At 44.5% G+C, this 20000-nt stretch overlaps 1 protein-coding gene across 1 annotated transcript in view; it reads right to left on the minus strand.

Moving 5' to 3' along the window:
• The window catches only part of LOC106588657 (forkhead box protein O6-like), a 62378-nt gene that overhangs the window by 248 nt on the left and 42130 nt on the right, over positions 1-20000 (minus strand). Inside the window, exon 2 of the mRNA XM_014177851.3 lies at positions 1-5128. This exon is cut by the window's left edge and continues 248 nt beyond it. Within this exon, the coding sequence (XP_014033326.1) occupies positions 3296-5128 (1833 nt within the window). The 3' untranslated portion in view covers positions 1-3295. The remainder of the gene's footprint in view (positions 5129-20000) is intronic.

Consider the following 20000-nt stretch of genomic DNA (forward strand, 5'->3'; position numbering starts at 1 on the left):
ACTCGGACCAGGAGGACCTTGTTGTTCAAGCACTAATAGCCTGGCTTTTTTCCCCTGTTACTGGACGCACAAAACCTCTCTAAAATCTCCCTTGTGCTTTCTGAAGAGAGAGAATTATGACTTGGTGCCAGGGAGATGAGATGAGAAAACACCAACACTTGCATAAATAAATCATAAATCATTTATCTCTTTAGCCAGGGAATTAATGTTGTTTCCCCTCTGCCTAACCTCTGGATGAGAGGATGTGATAGGATGAGAGAGGGAGAGTAAGAGAGAGCGAGATAGAGAGGGGGTGGTGAATGGGATGGAGGGAATGAAGGAATGTGACAGAGAAAGAGGGAGAGAGAGAGAGCGAGAGAGAGAGAGAGAGAGCGAGAGAGAGAGGATAGGAGGAGAGTTTCTGTGAAGGGGAGATAGCACTAAATAATTGTTATCTTGCTGAATGTGTTAATCAGTGTGCCAATTCACTAGTGTAAAACATGCCAGGCTTTACCCTGCTGTGTGTGAGAGGTGGAATGGAGGATGGAACAAGAGCGGCTGTACTGAGGTCTAAGGACTGAGGACGCCAAGTCCATCAGCAGTAACCTAGGGCAAACCTAGGGTACTACTTTTGGTCAGAGGCTTAGGTTTGAGTGCACTAGGGTAAAGGATACCATTTCAGATTTAACCAAGGATACTTAATACAGATGATGGAGTTGATGTCATTAGAGTCTCTGGCCAGAATTATCCCAGTGTAGAGGGAATAGAGTCCAAAATGAGGGCAATATACACTGAGTGTACAACACATTAGGAGCACCTTACTAATATTGAGTTGCACCCCCTTTTGCCCTCAGAATAGCCTCAATTCATCTGGGCATGGACTCTACAAGGTGTATCATAAGCGTTCCACAGGGATGCAGGCCCATGTTGACTCCAATGCTTCCACAGTTGTGTCAAGTTGGCTGGATGTCCTTTGGGTGGTGGACCATTCTTGATACACACGGGAAACTGTTGAGCCTGAAAAACCCAGCAGCGTTGCAGTTCTTGACACACTCAAACCGGTGCGGTTTGAAAGAGCTCCTAATGTGTTGTACACTCAGTGTGTAGGGGACAGGGACCCATTTAGGACGGCCCCTAGACTGAGTAAGCTGTTGTGTTGTGTGGTTGGTCAGTTAGAGGAAGCAGCTAGGCTGGGGTTGAATGAGAACCCTCTTCAGGAAGCAGAGCAGGCAGGGAGAAAGCTCCTTATTTCATTAAGAGGAGAGCTACATAAATCCACCAAATGGAGAGAAAGAGGCACAGAGGGAATATTAGCATTTCTCCTTTCCTCCCCTCATTGCTTCATTTCTCCTTTCCTATCCCCATTGCTCCATTTCCCCTTTCCTCCCCCCATTGCTCCATTTCTCCTTTCCTCCCCCCATTGCTCTATTTCTCCTTTCCTCCCCCCATTGCTCCATTTCTCCTTCCTCCGCTATTCAGTACACAGTGACTTTAACATCATCACTTTGGCCAAAACACATTAAGCCAGTGTGTCCGGAGGTGGATGGAGTGTGTGTGTGTGTGTGTGTGTGTGTGTGTGTGTGTGTGTGTGTGTGTGTGTGTGTGTGTGTGTGTGTGTGTGTGTGTGTGTGTGTGTGTGTGTGTGTGTGTGTGTGTGTGTGTGTGTGTGTGTGTGTGCGTGTGCGTGCGCGTGCGCGTGCGCGTGTGTGTGTGTATGCGTGCGCGTGTGTGTGTGTATGCGTGCGCGTCCAGATGGATGTGAATGGAAGGGGGGAGAAACATAGAGTGGCGTATTAAATTTGCAATAGTGATGCATCACCGTAGCTTAAAGAGATTAAAGAGGAGATTGTGCATTTAAATGGAGGCCCTAGCTGGTGATGAAGGCTGTCTGATAGATGGCTGTCCTCCTGGACCACACTGGGGGACATAGCAACCAACCAACAAAGCTTATCCTCATCCCTCTATCCTCTGTCTATCCTCTATTCGTCCATCCCTCCATCCATGTATGTTGGGTGACACCAACAGAGAGAAGGAGAACTCCTGACCCCCATTCCTCCATCCCTCCATCCCTCCCTCCTTTCATCCTTCCATCCTTGAGGAAGAAGGAGAATTTACCCTGTCCCTGGTGAAGCCAGCCCCCTCTTCCTCCATCCCTCCCTCCATCCACCCATTCCCCAACCTCCCTACCTTCCAACCCATATGAAAAACAATAATCTCAACCCGCTGAAACTATTTATTTATGCAGCTGTTTGATCCTGTAAAATACCGCCTCTATCTTTTTTATAAGAAGAGATGGATAATAAAGTGGTTTGCATAAATTCAACTTAAGCCAACACAAACTATAACTTCCCCCTGGTCTTTGTTATACTGCTTCTGTTTTGAAAGCGATGGATGTAAAGTGCGTGTTACAGTAAAGCATATCGGTGTTACTGTAATGATACAGTAAAGCAGACCAGTGTTACTGTAATGATACAGTATAGCAGACCAGTGTTACTGTAATGATACAGTAAAGCATATCGGTGTTACTGTAATGATACAGTAAAGCAGACCAGTGTTACTGTAATGATACAGTATAGCAGACCGGTGTTACTGTAATGATACAGTAAAGCAAACCGGTGTTACTGTAATGATACAGTATAGCAGACCAGTGTTACTGTAATGATACAGTAAAGCAGACCAGTGTTACTGTAATGATACAGTAAAGCAGACCAGTGTTACTGTAATGATACAGTATAGCAGACCAGTGTTACTGTAATGATACAGTAAAGCAGACCAGTGTTACTGTAATGATACAGTATAGCAGACCGGTGTTACTGTAATGATACAGTAAAGCAGACCAGTGTTACTGTAATGATACAGTATAGCAGACCAGTGTTACTGTAATGATACAGTATAGCAGACCAACTGAAGGACATGAACCAGGGGTATAAACACAGAGCTGGGAGGGTGCTGTGGTGCTACTCCATCACAGCAGAGAGAGGAGGGACACAGAGATAGAGGGAGTAGAGAGAGCACGTGCAGAGGGAATGAGAGAGAGAACACAGAGAGAGGAACAGAGAGGGAAAGAATGAACAAAGAGAGAGAGGAAGAGAGAATGAGAGAATAGAGATTGTAAGGGACCCTCAGGAAACAACATGACAATACATATTCAGTTCTTTTGTCTTGTAGCATTAAGCATCACAGTCAATCAGTCAGTCAGTCCAAGGGTACGTTCTGACCCTGATCCCTGACCTCTGACCCCTGCAGCTCAGCCTTGTGGGTGAAAGCCTTTCTGCTGTGTCCTGATTGGCCTTTGGGCTTCCACGACCAATCCCCTTCACCCAGGCACCCAGTTCTGACTGTGATGTCCCTGGGGTGCTCCGGCGAAAGCCGCTATGCTCATGCCCATGCCCACTCCTTGAGACAGGGAGCCGTCAAAGTTGAAGTCCATCCCCATCCCCTCTGTGTCCATAAAGTCATTGAGGAGGATGGACTCCACGTCACAGTCTAGGCTGCTGGGGAGAACGTCTACGTTTACATCCAGGTCTGGAGCCATGCGGTTGGGTTGGTGAGTGCTGTGGTGGGGGTGTCCCTGGTAGTTCTGGGAGGGGTGGAGGGTGTGGTGGTAGTAGCCATGCCAGGTGTCAGTCATGGTTATACCCTGGTGGTAGGTGGTACCGGGGTAGGGCTGGTGGCGGGGGTGGGGGTGAGGAGCCGGGGCGGAGGCCAGGCGGAGGCAGGGGTCCTGGGGTATGTCAAGAACTGAGGCGGGGTTGGGGGGCAGGGACGGGGGATTGGTGGTGGGGAGGTGGGGGGCGAGGGGGCCATAGTGGCTAGGGGTTGGAGTGGGGGTTTTGAGGCTGTAGGGCTGCAGGATATCTGTGTTGACTCTGGGAGAAAGAGCCTGGATGGCTGGAGGTCTAGGTCCACCCTGGAGGTGACCGTGGAGGTGACCCTGATTGGACCGGGTAGTGTGGTCATGGCTTGGGTTCAGTTTGTGGTTGTGACTCTGGTTGTAGTCAGTTCCCGGGCTGAGGTGATGTTTGTGGCTATGGTTGTAGTCCAGGTTGGGGTGACCGTGATTGTGGTGACCATTCTGATGATGACCGCTGGGGTTCTGGTCATGAACTGAGCCGTGACCATTGTGTGGGCCTGGATTGTGTCCGTGCTCATGGTTATTATGATTATGGTTGCTATGGCTATGATTGTGGCTGCTGCGACTCTGATTGGTTACCTGGGTCAGGAGCGTGTGTGACTCCCCTCCTTGCCCTCCCAGTGTGACCATGTCCTTACTGCAGTACTGAGGACCTCCAGGCCCTCCGGTCAGCAGGCTCTGCAGGGCATTGTTCTCTGAGTAGGCCCTCAGGGGGCGCTGGAAGCTGGCTGGCTTGTTCTCCTGGATGGTCTGCATGGGCATGGGGGCGTGGAGCCGCAGCATACCCAGGGATGGCTGCCCATAGACGGGGCCGCAGTAGGAGCCTTCCCCCTTGGGGCTGGAGCCGTAGGGGCTGGGGTAGCCATTACGAGGCTGGGTCTGAGGGTGGTTCTGGGGGTGGGGGTAGCCCTCGTCCAGGCTGATAGCCCCAGTCAGGTCAGTGAGTTGGGGTAGCTCCATTGAGGTTCCAGGGCAGTGCCCCCCAGTGCCCAGGGCAGGGGAGCGAGTGGAAGTAGGGCTGGGATAGAGACGTGGGGAAGTGGAGCAGGACAGGCCTCCCTCCTCTGGCTCATCTGGCTCAGCCTCGGCCAGGATGGGAGACAGGCAGCCGCTGAGCGTCGAAGCTGAGGAGGAGGTCCGGGAGTGGAGATCCGTCCAGGCATCGTACTCCTCTCCTCCCACCCCTACTCCGCCCTTCCCTGCAGGACTACCATGCTCCGGAGACCCCTGCTGCATCCCCGGCCGAGCCCCCTGACCCAGACCATAACCCTGCCGTCTGCCCCGACCAACAGCTCCACTCCCAGCTCCAGCTCCAGCCCTCTTCCCCCTGGCTCGTCCTTTACTCTTCAGGAACTTGGTGCCGTTGGGGCAGTCGATGGAGGCGGCGCGTCGCCGGGGTCCCTTCCCCATCTTCCCCCCCTCTGGGTTCAGCATCCACCAGGAACTTTTCCCTGTGCCCTCATTCTGGACACGGATGAACCGAGTGTGGAGGGACAGGTTGTGGCGGATGGAGTTCTGGAGTAGAGATAGATGGGAAGGAAAGAGAGGGAGAGAGAGAGACAGGGAGAGCGGGAAAAAGAGAGAGGGAAAAAGAGAGGGAAAAAGAGAGGGGAGATAAACATTAACACCCAAGAGAACATTTAGGGTGAAATTATCACTTTTTTAAAACACACAATAATTTGAAATCACCACCAAACTATTTCACCTGAGCGAGAGATAACAAGAGAGGGATGGAGGAGAGAATAAGGAGTGCAGGGAGCAGCGAAGTGCCTCAGAGCTATAGTCAATCGGTAGCTCTCCCCGCCTCTCCTCTCTACTCCACTCCACTCCTCTCCTCTCCTCTCACCTCCCCTCTTCTCCACTCCTCTCCCCTCCCCTCTTCTCCACTCCTCTCCTCTCCCCTCTTCTCCACTCCTCTCCTCTCCTCTCCTCTCATTTACACTCCTCTCCTCTCCTCTCCTCTCCTCTCCTCTCCTCTCATTCCACTCTTCTCCTCTCCTCTCCTCTCCTCTCCTCTCCTCTCCTCTCATTCCACTCCTCTCCTCTCCACTCCTCTCCTCTCCACCCCTATCCTTGCCTCTCCACTCCTCTCATCTCCTTTCCCTTCCTTTCCTCTCTCCTCCCCTTGCCTCCTCTCCCCTCCTCTCATCACCTTGCCCCTCCTCTCTTCTAATCTAATCTTCCCTTCCTCTTCTCTCCTCTGCCCTCTCTGCTCTCCTTTTCCTTTCTCTCACTGAGCCAAAATACAGGGAGGGTTTCAGCCAGAGACTCCACACCAAACCATCACCAAGGTTACAGAAATGTATCACGCGTGGCAACCCAATCACCAACACGCAGTATTGATCGCAAGGCCTCCAAATATGAAACCCTGAGATCTAGCCAGGAGGCTGAAGGAGAGAGAAGGAGACGGGAGAGGGAGATGTAATTTGGCAGAGAATGAAGATCTGGAAGAGTACCAAAACAGGGGGGGAGGGGAGGGGGGAGAGAGAGAGAGAGAGAGAGAGAGAGAGAGAGAGAGAGAGAGAGCGAATTGGAGAAATATAGAGAGGGAGAGATGGAGAGGAGAGAGAGCTAGAGAGAGAGAGATAGAGAGAGAGAGAGAGAGAGAGAGCGAATTGGAGAAATATCGAGAGAGAGAGAGAGAGAGAGAGAGAGAGAGAGAGAGAGAGAGAGCGAATTGGAGAAATATAGAGAGAGAGAGATGGGGAGGAGAGAGAGAGAGAGAGAGAGAGAGAGAGAGAGGAGACAGAGAGTCATGCCTATTTAACCTCCTTATAAACCATGATCCTATAAACAGTACCAGGGGCAGTGATTATAGCTGTGTGAATATTATGGTTAAGAGAAAGGGAGATGGAGGGAGAGAGAGAGTGAGAGAGAGAGAGAGAGAGAGAGAGAGAGAGAGAGAGAGAGAGAGAGAGAGAGAGAGAGAGAGAGAGAGAGAGAGAGAAAAGGAGTCCAGAACCAGCAACATGGGCTGTGATAATAACTGTAGCTGTGTGGATATTATGTCTGCCTCTGGGTAACCTTATTTAAGGGGCTAGGTCTACTAGGAAGAGATACAGTATGTGAAGTAAGACGTGATGCTTCCCTACGGGTGTGTTCCAATATCCATACTTACCCACTACTTACTACTTACTTCATCACTCAAGTGGCATGCTAGTGTGCATATTGGAAGAGACCCTATATGTCTTAAGCTCTGGGTTTCGTCTGAGTGTCTGCTATGTAGCTAATCTACAGCTCTATAGCAGTATTTGAAGTTGAAGCCAACCTGGATATCAGCAGTAATCCTACTCTGAGACGCTTTTTGAATACAGGCCCTGATGAGATCTAAACCAGCCTGCAGGAGAAGCTTAGTGGGAGTAGAGATCGTCTGAGCTAGCCAAGCGAAGTACTTTACTGTATCTGTGGCCAAGCATCACTGTCATGCTCATGTCATTGCCATGTTCTTCAGCTAGCCAAGTTAAGTAGCCTACTGTATCGGTGATTGATCTTTATCATTGCCATATACTTTAATGTTTCTCCTGTATCACTTTCTCTCTCATCTCATTTTCTCATGTTTCCCTACTGTCTCCTCTCTTCTATCATTCTATCTATTTCCCCACCTGGTTTTATTCCCCCATCACATGTAGCTAACAAGTCTCCTCATCTCATCCTATTCTCTATCTTCATTCTCTCAGTCATTCTCTCCTCTGCCTCCTGTCCTATTTTGCTGCTCTCCTTTACTATTCATCTCTCTCGCCGCGGTTTCATGATCACGCCATCTCTCATTCTCTCCACCTATCTATCCATCCACCAATTGTATCTATTTTCTCGTCACCTCTCTGGTGACATAATTTCCATTCCCCATCCAGCCCATCCACATGGAACAGCAACCAAATACCCAGAAACAAATGAAATGCAAATCTATATTCAAGAGTCTCCTTACCACCCACCTCCCTTTGGAATCCATATAGTGTCTGTCAGTGTATATGTTCCCCTCCTAACCCTAAACTAGGGTTTCTACCAGTGGGACCTTGCCAAATTGGACTCCCTTCCGACTAAACAGATTAGCTACATCTCTTTGTTTTTTTGTCCATGGTTGGTATTGTGTGAAAAGCAAAACACCTGAACAAAAGATAATAGTTTCCTGCCGATCCTCACAAAACATCTCCAGGAAAATGCAGCAGCTAAGTGGGTTGCAAATCAATGCTGGGTCCTACCTATAATTTACCCCATCCACCAATCCACCACTGACAACATGCTGCCTTGACTCCAGTCTTTTCACAGAGGAATGGAAATGGAATAAGAGGTAGGTATTTACAGTCACCAGTGAAAGTCTACACACCCCTTACACAGTCTTCACATTTTGCTGCTTTAAAATGACATCTCAAAAGGGAATACATTAGATTTGTTCTTACTGATGTACACAACCTACTCCACATTTTCAAAGTTAAAGAAAAATTCTAGAAAAATGTCCAAATGAATCAAAAAGAAAAAACAATGATGTCTTCACACCCAGCCATTACAGCTGTGAATCATTTTGAATGAGATTCTACCAACTTTGCACAACTCTCAGGGAAACAGTTATCAATAGTTTTTGTCAATATTGCTCAAGCTCAATACATTTGGGTGGGATTCATTGATGGACAGCAATATTCAAACCTTGTCTCTGATTTTCAAGGAAATGTGAGTTAGGACTGAGGCTGGACCACTCAGGAACACACAACATCTATTGGAAAGCCATTCTGGTGTGTCTTTGACATAAAAAAATATATATAATTGTCCCCCTGAAAAATACAAATCTATCTCAGGCTTAGCATTTCAGAAGACTGAGGCAGGTTTTCCTGTAACTGTTTACCTGGGCTTTGTTCCTTTTCTATTTAATTTTATCCCGGCAAACTCCCCAGTCCCTGCTGGTGACCGCCATATCCATAACATGATACTTTGTGTTTTGTTGTACTGGATTTAACCCAAGCCTGTAGTTTTTAATTTAAGCCAAAAAGTACATTTCTTTGCTGTGCTGTCTTGCAGTATTAGTTAACAGCCTTGTTGAAAACCGAATGGGTCATTTGGAGTGGATTTTTTAAAACAGGCTTTGTTCTTTTCACTTCGTCATACAGGTCAGTAATGTGGAGTGAATACAGTGTTGTTGATCCCTTTGTATTTTCAAGTATTGTGGTGGCAGCATCATGTTATGGGTATGCTTGTCACCGGCAGGGACTGGGGAAAGGAGCAAAGCCAAATACAAAGTTAGAGGAAACCCTGCCTCTGTCTTCTGAATTGTGCAAAGTTGATAGAATCTTATTCAAAATGTTTCACACTAATGGCTGCCAAAGGTGCTTCCACCAAGTATTAACTCTGGGTTGGGTTTTTGTTATTTCTTAATTTGGAAAATATTCTATAATTTTTATTTCACTTTGGAACTATGGAATAGGTTGTGTACATCAGTAGGAACAAATGTAATCAATTTTAAGATGTAATTTTAACTCTCCAGTTCCACTATACACGTTGCGTTGCTTTGCCATCAGCGTCGCGTTAATGTGACGTTTTACCAATAACAGAGCGCGTTGTTTTGAGAGCGGAGAGGAAAGGGGAAGAGTGGAGAGGAGAGGGGAAGAGCGGAGAGGAGAGGGGAAGAGCGGAGAGGAGAGGGGAAGAGCTGAGAGGAGAGGGGAAGAGCTGAGAGGAGAGGGGAAGAGCGGAGAGGAGAGGGGAAGAGCTGAGAGGAGAGGGGAAGAGCGGAGAGGAGAGGGGAAGAGCTGAGAGGAGAGGGGAAGAGCGGAGAGGAGAGGGGAAGAGCTGAGAGGAGAGGGGAAGAGCGGAGAGGAGAGGGGAAGAGCGGAGAGGAGAGGGGAAGAGCGGAGAGGAGAGGGGAAGAGCTGAGAGGAGAGGGGAAGAGCGGAGAGGAGAGGGGAAGAGCTGAGAGGAGAGGGGAAGAGCGGAGAGGAGAGGGGAAGAGCGGAGAGGAGAGGGGAAGAGCGGAGAGGAGAGGGGAAGAGCTGAGAGGAGAGGGGAAGAGCGGAGAGGAGAGGGGAAGAGCGGAGAGGAGAGGGGAAGAGCTGAGAGGAGATGGGAAGAGCGGAGAGGAGAGGGGAAGAGCGGAGAGGAGAGGGGAAGAGCTGAGAGGAGAGGGGAAGAGCGGAGAGGAGAGGGGAAGAGCGGAGAGGAGAGGGGAAGAGCTGAGAGGAGAGGGGAAGAGGTCTTTATTCTAGTTTTCCTTCTGTCCCATATTCATTGTTTATGTGTAAGTACAATAGCTTTGGTCCAGTGCTCATTAAATTGTTGGTGGTAGTTGTACTAAATTATCCTCCAATTTCACAAGTTGCTTTTGTTTACATTGGGAACATTTAGCTTTTGGGAACCTAGCTAGTCAATGTAGCTAGCTACCTAGTAGTAGTAGATTCTTGGCTTCATACATACATACATACTTCATACATCTTAGTACAATAACCAGTGGTGTATAGTCAAGGCCATATGCAACCAAAATAAACTTTATTTCTCATTATTTAAATTCACAAGATAAAATGAACGCGCAAGTCAGCCATCGAGAATTTCACCTTGGAAGCTGCCATTGGACGTGACGCAACGCGAGCGCAACACAGGCATTGAAGCAGCTTTCATTGATTTCAAAGGAAGCATTCCCTCAACGGCTGATGGCAATGCCGGACACCCCATGGATATATTGTAGCAGGGCAGCAACATTTGAAGACTGTGTAAGGGGTGTGTAGACTTACACAAGGCACTGTGTGTCCTTTCCGACCCTTCGAGGGGTCCTCAGCAGAAAAGGCAAAGCTGACAAATTACATGAGCAGTTATGAGCATTCACTGATGTAATAGCCAGATGCATTTCCACACACACACACACACACACACACACACACACACACACACACACACACACACACACACACACACACACACACACACACACACACACACACACACACACACACACACACACACACGGCACAGCAGTAGCGGTGGTGGTATACACTACATACAGCGAGTATTGTAACGGACTTACTCAAAGGCAAATTGAATGACGGCGTAGTGAGCGAGGCCAACGCGAGATCGACCCACATCAGGTGATCTGAGAGAGACGCCCTGACAGGTTCCTCACACAACGGTGGGCTCCAGCTGGGCGTAACCATGGCAACAGAGTAAACCAAACAAGAGACGGAGTAGAGAGAGACAGAGAGAGATGAAGTGCGTGGCGTTGTGTGAGTACGTGTGAGCGTACGTGAGTGTGTGCGTGCGTGGCAGTCAGATGCTGTTTGATGATGCTGCAGGCAGGGAAGCCAGCTACTCCAAACAGGCTTTTATCTGAGTCTGACAGATTTGTGTTCCTATCCACCAGGGAGCCTCAGTCATCAGCAGTCATCCCTCCTCACTACCTAGCGACCTATAGCTACCTATGTGGAACAGTAAGCTTCACTGATTAGCAAGTCAAGTGTGGTAGAACATATTACCACTACCACCACTATCACTGTTGCTACCTTACTAGGAGTACTGGGACCTACAGTGAACATATAAGAATAGAAAATAAATTATATTTTCCTTACAAGGGGGTTTGATATGCACATAAATAACAAGGGCGTTCAACCACCTTGTCACATCTCACTGCCATACTGTATTAACACTAGTCTCTATGTTAACTTGTCATGAAGATATTCTGTCACGTCTCACTGCCATACTGTATTAACACTAGTCTCTATGTTAACTTGTCATGAAGATATTCTGTCACGTCTCACTGCCATACTGTATTAACACTAGTCTCTATGTTAACTTGTCATGAAGATATTCTGTCACGTCTCACTGCCATACTGTATTAACACTAGTCTCTATGTTAACTTGTCATGAAGATATTCTGTCATGTCTCACTGCCATACTGTATTAACACTAGTCTCTATGTTAACTTGTCATGAAGATATTATGTCATGAAGCTGAGAGGCCTTGCCTGACTGGCTGGGAGAGATTGAGTGTGACACAAGCACACACATACAAACACACGCACACGGACACGCGCACATACGCACACACACACACACACACACACACACACACACACTGGGAGAGATTGAGTGTGACAGATAGCACGGTAAGTGACCTCGTCTTCAGGTCTCTACAGTTATACTCCTGCAGGGTGAGTTGTGTAACAGCTGGGTCTAGGCTAGCACTGCTGCTCTGTGTGTGTGTGTGTGTGTGTGTGTGTGTGTGTGTGTGTGTGTGTGTGTGTGTGTGTGTGTGTGTGTGTGTGTGTGTGTGTGTGTGTGTGTTTCAAGGCTAGCACTGCTGCAACTCATGTGTAGTCTGGAGTATAAATAGAAACTGAGTCTGACCCAGACTCACCACGCTCAGACGTCTCTCTCTCTCTCTCTCTCTCTCTCTCTCTGTCTCTCTCTCTCGCTCTCTCTCCCTCTTTCTCCCTCTACACACACACTCTCTCTCAATATACACACACTACTCCCCACCCCTTCCCAAAACTGTCAGTCATACGTAATCCCTATCCAGTTTGGGTAATCCCAGGCTAATCCTGCTTTAATCTGGGCTACTCCTTAGCTGGGGCTCACCCCGACACCACAGCGACAGGACACCGATTGGTCGATCAGTAGGATCATGACGATTTTGAGTGGAAACGGTGACTATGACGATGATATGTGACAAAATTGGTGGAAGGGTTTTATTGGTAAACCACTGGGAACAAAAAACAAGCGTAGGCTGCTTGACCGGCCTGCCTGGACATATGGGTAGCTTGACCTGTCCTGTTGATACCTCTTCTCTGAGGAAAACATGTTTTTCACTGCTAGGGTTCAGCAGTACACAACTTCCAGTTGTTTTAAATTTGCATACGGCCATCTCTTAACAGACTGTTAATATCTAAATGATAATAGTCCTGATTCTGGTGGGGAGTCCTCAGCAGAAACATATAACCGCTGTTCTAGCCTGGTCCCAGATCTGTTTGTGCTGTCTTGAAATCTTTTACTGTATGGTCACTGACCGGGCTACAGTTGTTCGTGGAGAAAATGCAATGCCGTGAGACACCAGTTATCTCTGGCCAATCAGCTCAATCCTATTTATTGGACATTGATCCCACAATAAGGTCTGAAGAAGCCTTGATGAAGAGTCTCTTTAATGCTTGGTTAAACAGTAGTAGTAAAGGTAGTAGTAGTATTAGTAGAGGTAGTAGTAGTAGTAGTAGTAGAGGTAGTAGTAGTAGTAGCGGTAGTAGTAGTAGTTGTAGTAGTAGAGGTAGTAGTAGTAGTAGTAGAGGTAGTAGTAGTAGTAGTAGTAGAGGTAGTAGTAGTAGTTGTAGTAGTAGAGGTAGTAGTAGTAGTAGTAGTAGTAGAGGTAGTAGTAGTAGTAGTAGTAGTAGTAGTAGTAGTAGTAGTAGAGATAGTAGTGGTGGTAGTAGTAGTAGTAGTAGTAGAGGTAGTAGTAGTAGTAGTAGAGGTAGTAGAGGTTGTAGTAGTAGTAGTAGTAGTAGAGGTAGTAGTAGTATTACTAGAACTAGTAGAGGTAGTAGTAGTAGTAGTAGTAATAGTAGTAGTAGTAGTAGAGGTAGTAGTGGTAGTAGTAGTAGTATTAGTAGTAGTAGTAGTAGTAGTAGTAGTAGGTAGTATTAGTAGTAGTAGTAGTAGTAGTAGAAGATGAAGAGTCTCCTTAATCCCTGAGACCTTTTCACCACAGACAGACTGATCCCAGACAGACTGATCGCAGACAGACTGATGCCAGACAGACTGATCCCAGACAGACAGATAGTCCCTTTGCCACACGGACAGTACCTTCCAATAATAAGGTTTGATTGGGTCGTAAATCACTCTAAGCTCATTCGGTACAAGAAAGAAACAGCTCTTGCAGTATATTGTGTTTTGAAGAGCTGTTGATATACAGGGAATCAAGTTTTAATCAAGCATCATTTGGACGAGTGTCTTCTTTAAACGTTTGGGAGCATCTAGTTCTAAATGAGCATTCTTCAGAGCTATAGTTGAGTCGGAAGTTTACATACACCTTAGCCAAATACATTTAAACTCAGTTTTTCACGATTCCTGACATTCAATCTGAGTAACAATTCCCTGCCTTAGGACAGTTAGGATCACCACTTTATTTTAAGAATGTGAAATGTCAGAATAATAGTTGAGAGAATTATTTTTTTCAGCTTTTATTTCTTTCATCACATTCCCATTGGGTCAGAAGTTTACATACACTCAATTAGTATTTGGTAGCATTGCCTTTAAATTGTTTAACTTGGGTCAAACGTTTTGGGTAGCCTTCCACAAGCTTCCCACAATAAGTTCGGTGAATTTTGGCCCATTCCTCCTGACAGAGCTGGTGTAACTGAGTCAGGTTTGTAGGCCTCCTTGCTCGCACACGCTTTTTCAGTTCTGACCACACATTTTCTATATGATTGAGGTCAGGGCGTTGTGATGTCCACTCCAATACCTTGACTTTGTTGTCTTTAAGCCACTTTGCCACAACTTTGGAAGTATGCTTGTCCATTTGGAAGACCCATTTGCGACCAAGCTTTAACTTCCTGACTGATGTCTTGAGATGTTGCTTCAATATATCCACATTATTTTCCTACCTCATGATGCCATCCATTTTGTGAAGTGCACCAGTCCCTCCTGCAGCAAAGCACCCCCACAACATGATGCTGCCACCCCCAAGCTTCACGGTTGGGATGGTGTTCTTTGGCTTGCAAGCCTCCCCCTTTCCTCCAAACATAATGATTGTCATTATGGCCAAACAATTCTATTTTTGTTTCATCAGACCAGAGGACAGTTCTCCAAAAAGTACAATATTTGTCCCCATGTGCAGTTGCACACTGTAGTCTGGCTTTTTTATGGCAGTTTTGGAGCAGTGGCTTCTTCCTTACTGAGCGGCCTTTCAGGTTATGTCGATATAGGACTCGTTTTACTGTGGATATAGATACTTTTGTACCTGTTTGCGCCAGCATTTACAAGGTCCTTTGCTGTTGTTCTGGGATTGATTCGCACTTTTCGCACCAAAGTACATTCATCTCTAGGAGACAGAGAGGCACTGAGGCACTGAGTTCGAAGATAGGTCTTGAAATACATCCACAGGTACACCTCAATTGACTGAAATGATTTAAATTAGCCTATCAGAAGCTTCTAAAGCCATGACATCGTTTTCTGGAATTTTCCAAGCTGTTTAAAGGCACAGTCAATTTAGTGTATGTAAACTTCTGACCCACTGGAATTGTGATACAGTGAATTATAAATTAAATAATTTGACTCTAAACAATTGTTGGAAAAATTACGTGTCATTCACAAAGTAGATGTCCTAACCGACTTGCCAGAACTATAGTTTGTTAACAAGAAATTTGTAGAATGGTTGAAAAACAAGTTTTAATGACTCCAACCTAAGTGTATGTAAACTTCCAACTTCAACTGTATATAGTCGGACTAGGCACTAGAGAAAAGCGCTTGATTTTCCACCGTGCTCCAGACGTTATTTATTCATCAATTTCTCACATCTAACCATCATTATGCACAGTCGGCCCTGTCAGTGTGTGTGTGTGTGTGTGTGTGTGTGTGTGTGTGTGTGTGTGTGTGTGTGTGTGTGTGTGTGTGTGTGTGTGTGTGTGTGTGTGTGTGTGTGTGTGTGAGTCATTATGCACGGTCAGTGCTGTCAATGGGTAGTGTCTTTCTATTCTATTCATAGCATTTATTTGATAATGAGCAGCAGAGGAGTGGAGGAGTGGAAAAGTGGAGGGAGAAGATAAAAGCTGCTGACGACTGCATCTGTTCATTGTGGAGAGAGAGGATTTCTTTCTTTCTGTAGGCGGGGGGAGAGAGAGAGAGCAGGAGCCAGACTGGGCTGTGCGGGAATGGCTCTCCTCTTCTCTTGCCTGCCTCTCTTGTGCTAAGCCTGTCTGGAGGCGATCGATGGAAATTAGTCGACGCTAAACATTCACTTCCTGTGACTGATGTCACGGGCGGCGGTTGTCTCTTTGAAGGGGAATAAAGGACTGGGAGGATCATGGATTAATGGAAGGAGAGGGAGAAGAGAAGGAGAGGAAAAAGAGAAGAAGGGAAGGAGAGGAGAGGGAGAAGAGAAGGAGAGTGAGAAGAGAAGGAGAGGGAGACAAGAAGGAGAAGGAGAAGAGAATGAGAGGGAGAAGAGAAGGAGATGGAGAAGAGAACGAGAGGGAGAAGAGAAGGAGAGGGAGAAGAGGAGAGGGGGAAGAGAAGGAGAGGGAGAAGAAGGAGAAGAGAAGGAGAAGAGAAGGAGAGGGAGAACAGAAGGAGAGGGGGAACAGAAGGAGAAGAGAAGGAGAGGGGGAAAAGAAGGAGAAGGTGTAGCTGGGGGAAGGGAAAAAAGAGAGATACAATGCTCTGGTGGATTGAAGGGAAATAATAATAGATCAACACAAGCAGCAGTATACAAGGTTGTTTGAAAGATACAAGGGTTATGGTTTCAGTGGGAGGGCTGTGGTAATGATAATGGACGTTGTGGGAATGTGTTGTACTTGCTGTAGTGGCTCTATTGCAGTAGAGATAAAGTAGTAGTAGTATTAGTAGTATTAGTAGTAGTAGTAGTAGTAGAAGTAGCAGTAGTAGCATTAGTAGACAGTAGCAGTAGTAGTAGTAGTAGTAGTAGTAGTAGCATTAGTAGTAGTAGTAGTAGTATAAAGTAGTAGTAGCAGTAGTGGTAGTAGTATAAGTAGTAGACAGTAGTAGTAGTAGTAGTATAAAGTAGTGGTAGTAGTACAAGTAGTAGACAGTAGTAGTACTAGTAGTAGTAGCAGTAATAGTAGTAGTAGTAGTAGTAATAGTAGTAATAATAGTAGTAGTAGTAGTAGTAGTAGTAGTAGTAGTAGTAGTAGTAGTAGTAGTAGACAGTAGTAATAGTAGTAATAGTATTAGTAGACAGTAGTAGTAGTAGTAATATTAGCAATAGTAATAATAGTAGTGGTAGACAGTAGTAGTAATAGTAGTAATAGCAGTAGTAGTAGTAGTAGTAGTAGTAGCAATATTAGCAATAGTAATAGTAGTATTAGTAGACAGTAGTTGTAGTAGACAGTAGAAGTAGTAGTAGTATAAGTAGTAGTAGTAGTAGTAGTAGCAGTAGACATTAGTAGTAGGCATTAGTAGTAGTAGTAGTAGTAGTAGTAGTAGTGGTAGTAGTGGTGGTAGTAGACATTAGTAGTAGTTGTAATAGTAGTATTAGTAGACAGTAGTAGTAGTAGTAGTAAGAGAACTGGTAGTAGACAGTAGTAGTAGTAGACAGTAGTAGTCGAAGTATTAGCAGTAGAAGTAGTAGTAATAGTAGTAGTAGACAGTAGTAGCACTAGTAGTACTACTAATATTACTAGTAGTAGTATATGTGGTAGACAGTAGCAGTAGTAGTAGTAGTAGTAGTAGTAGTAGTAGCAGTATACAGTAGTAGTAGTAGTAGTAGTAGTAGTAGTAATAGAAGTAGTAATAGTAGTCTCAGCAGTAGTAGTATTAGCAGTAAGAGTAGTAGTTGTAGTAGTAGTATTGGTATTAGTGGTAGTAGACTTTAGTAGTACTAGTAGCAGTAGTAGTAATAGTAGTAGTAGTAGTAGTAGTAGTAGCAGTAGACATTAGTAGTAGGCATTAGTAGTAGTAGTAGTAGTAGTAGTAGTAGTAGTAGTAGCAGTAGTAGTGGTAGTAGACATTAGTAGTAGTAGTAGTAGTAGTAGTTGTACCGGTAGTAATAGTAGTAGTAATAGTAGTAGCAGTAGTAGTAGTAATAGTAGTAGAAGTAATAGACATTGGTAGTAGTAGTAGTAATATACAGTAATAGTAGTAGTAGTAGTAGTGGTAGTAGTAGGCAGCAGTAGTGTTAGTAGTGGTAGCAGACAGTAGGAGTAGTAGTAGTAGACGTAGAAGTAGACAGTAGTGGTAGTGATAGTAGTAATAGACAGTAGCAGTAGCAGTAGTAAAAGTAGTCGTAATAGACAGTAGTAGTAGTAGTAGTAATAGTAGCAGTAGCAGTCGTAGTAGTGGTAGTAATAGACAGTAGTAGTAGTAATAGTAGCAGCAGTAATAGTAGTAGTAATAGTAGTAATATACATTAGTAGTAGTCGTAGTAATAGTAGAAGTAGTAGTAGTAGTAGTAGTAATAGTAGACAGTAGTAGTAGTGATAGTAGTAGTAGCAGACAGTAGTAGTAGTAGTAGTAATAGACGGTAGTAGTAGTAGAAGTAATAATATTTGTCTCAGCAGTAGTAGTATTAGTAGTAATAGTCGTAGTAGTAGTACTAGTGGTAGTAGTAGTAGACATTAGTAGTATTAGTAGCAGTAGTAGTAGACATTAGTAGTGAAAGTAGTAGTGGCAGAAGATGGAAGTAGTAGTAGTAGCAGCAGACATTAGTAGTAGTAGCAGTAGTAGTAGAAGTAGTCGTAGTGGAAGTAGACATTAGTAGTAGTAGTAGTAGTAGTAATAGAAGTAGTAATAGAGGTAGTAGTAGTGATAGTAGTAGTAGCAGACAGTAGTAGTAGTAGTAGTAGTTGTAGTAGTAGTAATAGAAGTAGTAAAAGTAGTAGCAGTCGTAGTAGTAGTAGTAATAGTAGTAGTAGTAATAGACATTGGTAGTAGTAGTAATATACAGTAATAGTAGTAGTAGTAGTGGTAGTGGAAGACAGCATTAGTGATAGTAGTAGTAGCAGACAGTAGTAGCAGGAGTAGTAGAAGTAGAAGTAGACAGTAGTGGTAGTGATAGTAGTAGTAGCAGACAGTAGTAATAGACAGTAGCAGTAGCAGTAGTAATAGTAGTCGTAATTGACAGTAGTAGTAGTAGTAATAGTAGCAGTAGCAGTCGTCGTAGTAGTAGTAATAGAAAATATTGAAAGTAATAGTAGCAGTAGTAGTAGTAGTAGTGATAGTAGTAATAGACAATAGTAGTAGTCGTAGTAGTAGTAGTAAAATAAGTAGTAATAGTAGTAGTAGTAGTATTAGTAGTAGTAGTAGTAGTAGTAGTAGCAGTAGACTGTAGTAGTGATAGTAGCAGTAGCAGACAGTAGTAGTAGTAGTTGTAGTAGTAATAGTAGACAGTAGTAGTAGTGATAGTAGTAGTAGCAGACAGTAGTAGTAGTAGTAGTAGTTGTAGTAGTAGTAATAGAAGTAGTAAAAGTAGTAGCAGTCGTAGTAGTAGTAGTAATAGTAGTAGTAGTAATAGACATTGGTAGTAGTAGTAATATACAGTAATAGTAGTAGTAGTAGTGGTAGTGGAAGACAGCATTAGTGATAGTAGTAGTAGCAGACAGTAGTAGCAGGAGTAGTAGAAGTAGAAGTAGACAGTAGTGATAGTAGTAGTAGCAGACAGTAGTAATAGACAGTAGCAGTAGCAGTAGTAATAGTAGTCGTAATTGACAGTAGTAGTAGTAGTAATAGTAGCAGTAGCAGTCGTCGTAGTAGTAGTAATAGAAAATATTGAAAGTAATAGTAGCAGTAGTAGTAGTAGTAGTGATAGTAGTAATAGACAATAGTAGTAGTCGTAGTAGTAGTAGTAAAATAAGTAGTAATAGTAGTAGTAGTAGTATTAGTAGTAGTAGTAGTAGTAGTAGCAGTAGACTGTAGTAGTGATAGTAGCAGTAGCAGACAGTAGTAGTAGTAGTTGTAGTAGTAATAGTAGACAGTAGTAGTAGTGATAGTAGTTGTAGCAGACAGTAGTAGTAGTAGTAGTAATAGACGGTAGTAGCAGTAGAAGTAATAATAGTAGTCTCAGCAGTAGTAGTGTTAGTAGTAATAGTCGGAGTAGTAGTACTAGCGGTAGTAGTAGTAGACATTAGTAGTATTAGTAGCAGTAGTAGTAGACATTAGTAGTGATAGTAGTAGTGGCAGAAGGTGGTAGTAGTAGTAGTAGTAGTAGTAGTAGTAGTAGTAGTAGTAGTAGCAGTAGACATTAGTAGTAGGCATTAGTAGTAGTTGTAGTAGTAGAAGTAGTAGTAGTGGTAGTAGTGATAGTAGTAGTAGTAGTAGTAGTAGTAGTTGTAGTAGTAGTAGTAGATATTGTAGCAGTAATAATAGTAATAGTAGTAGTGGTAGTTGCAGTAATAATAATAATTATAATAGTAGTAGTAGTAGTAGCAGTAGTAGTAGTAGTAGTAGTAGTAGTAGTAGTAGTGGTTTTAGCAGTAATAATAGTAGTAGTAGTAGTAGTAGTAGTAGTAGTAGTAGTGATAGTAGTAGTAGTAGTAGTAGTAGTAGTAGTAGTAGTAGTAGTAGTGGTGGTTGTAGCAGTAATAATAGTAATAGTAGTAGTGGTAGTTGCAGTAATAATAATAATAGTAGTAGTAGTAGTAGTAGTAGCAGTAATAATAGTAGTAGTAGTAGTAGTAGTGGTTGTAGCAGTAATATTAGTAGTATTAGTAGTAGTAGCAGTAATAATAATAGGTAGCAGTAGTAGTAGTAGTAGTAGT

The sequence above is a fragment of the Salmo salar genome, chromosome 27 (genome assembly GCF_965601325.2).
Source record: "Salmo salar chromosome 27, fSalSal1, whole genome shotgun sequence".
Lineage (NCBI taxonomy): Eukaryota > Metazoa > Chordata > Actinopteri > Salmoniformes > Salmonidae > Salmo > Salmo salar.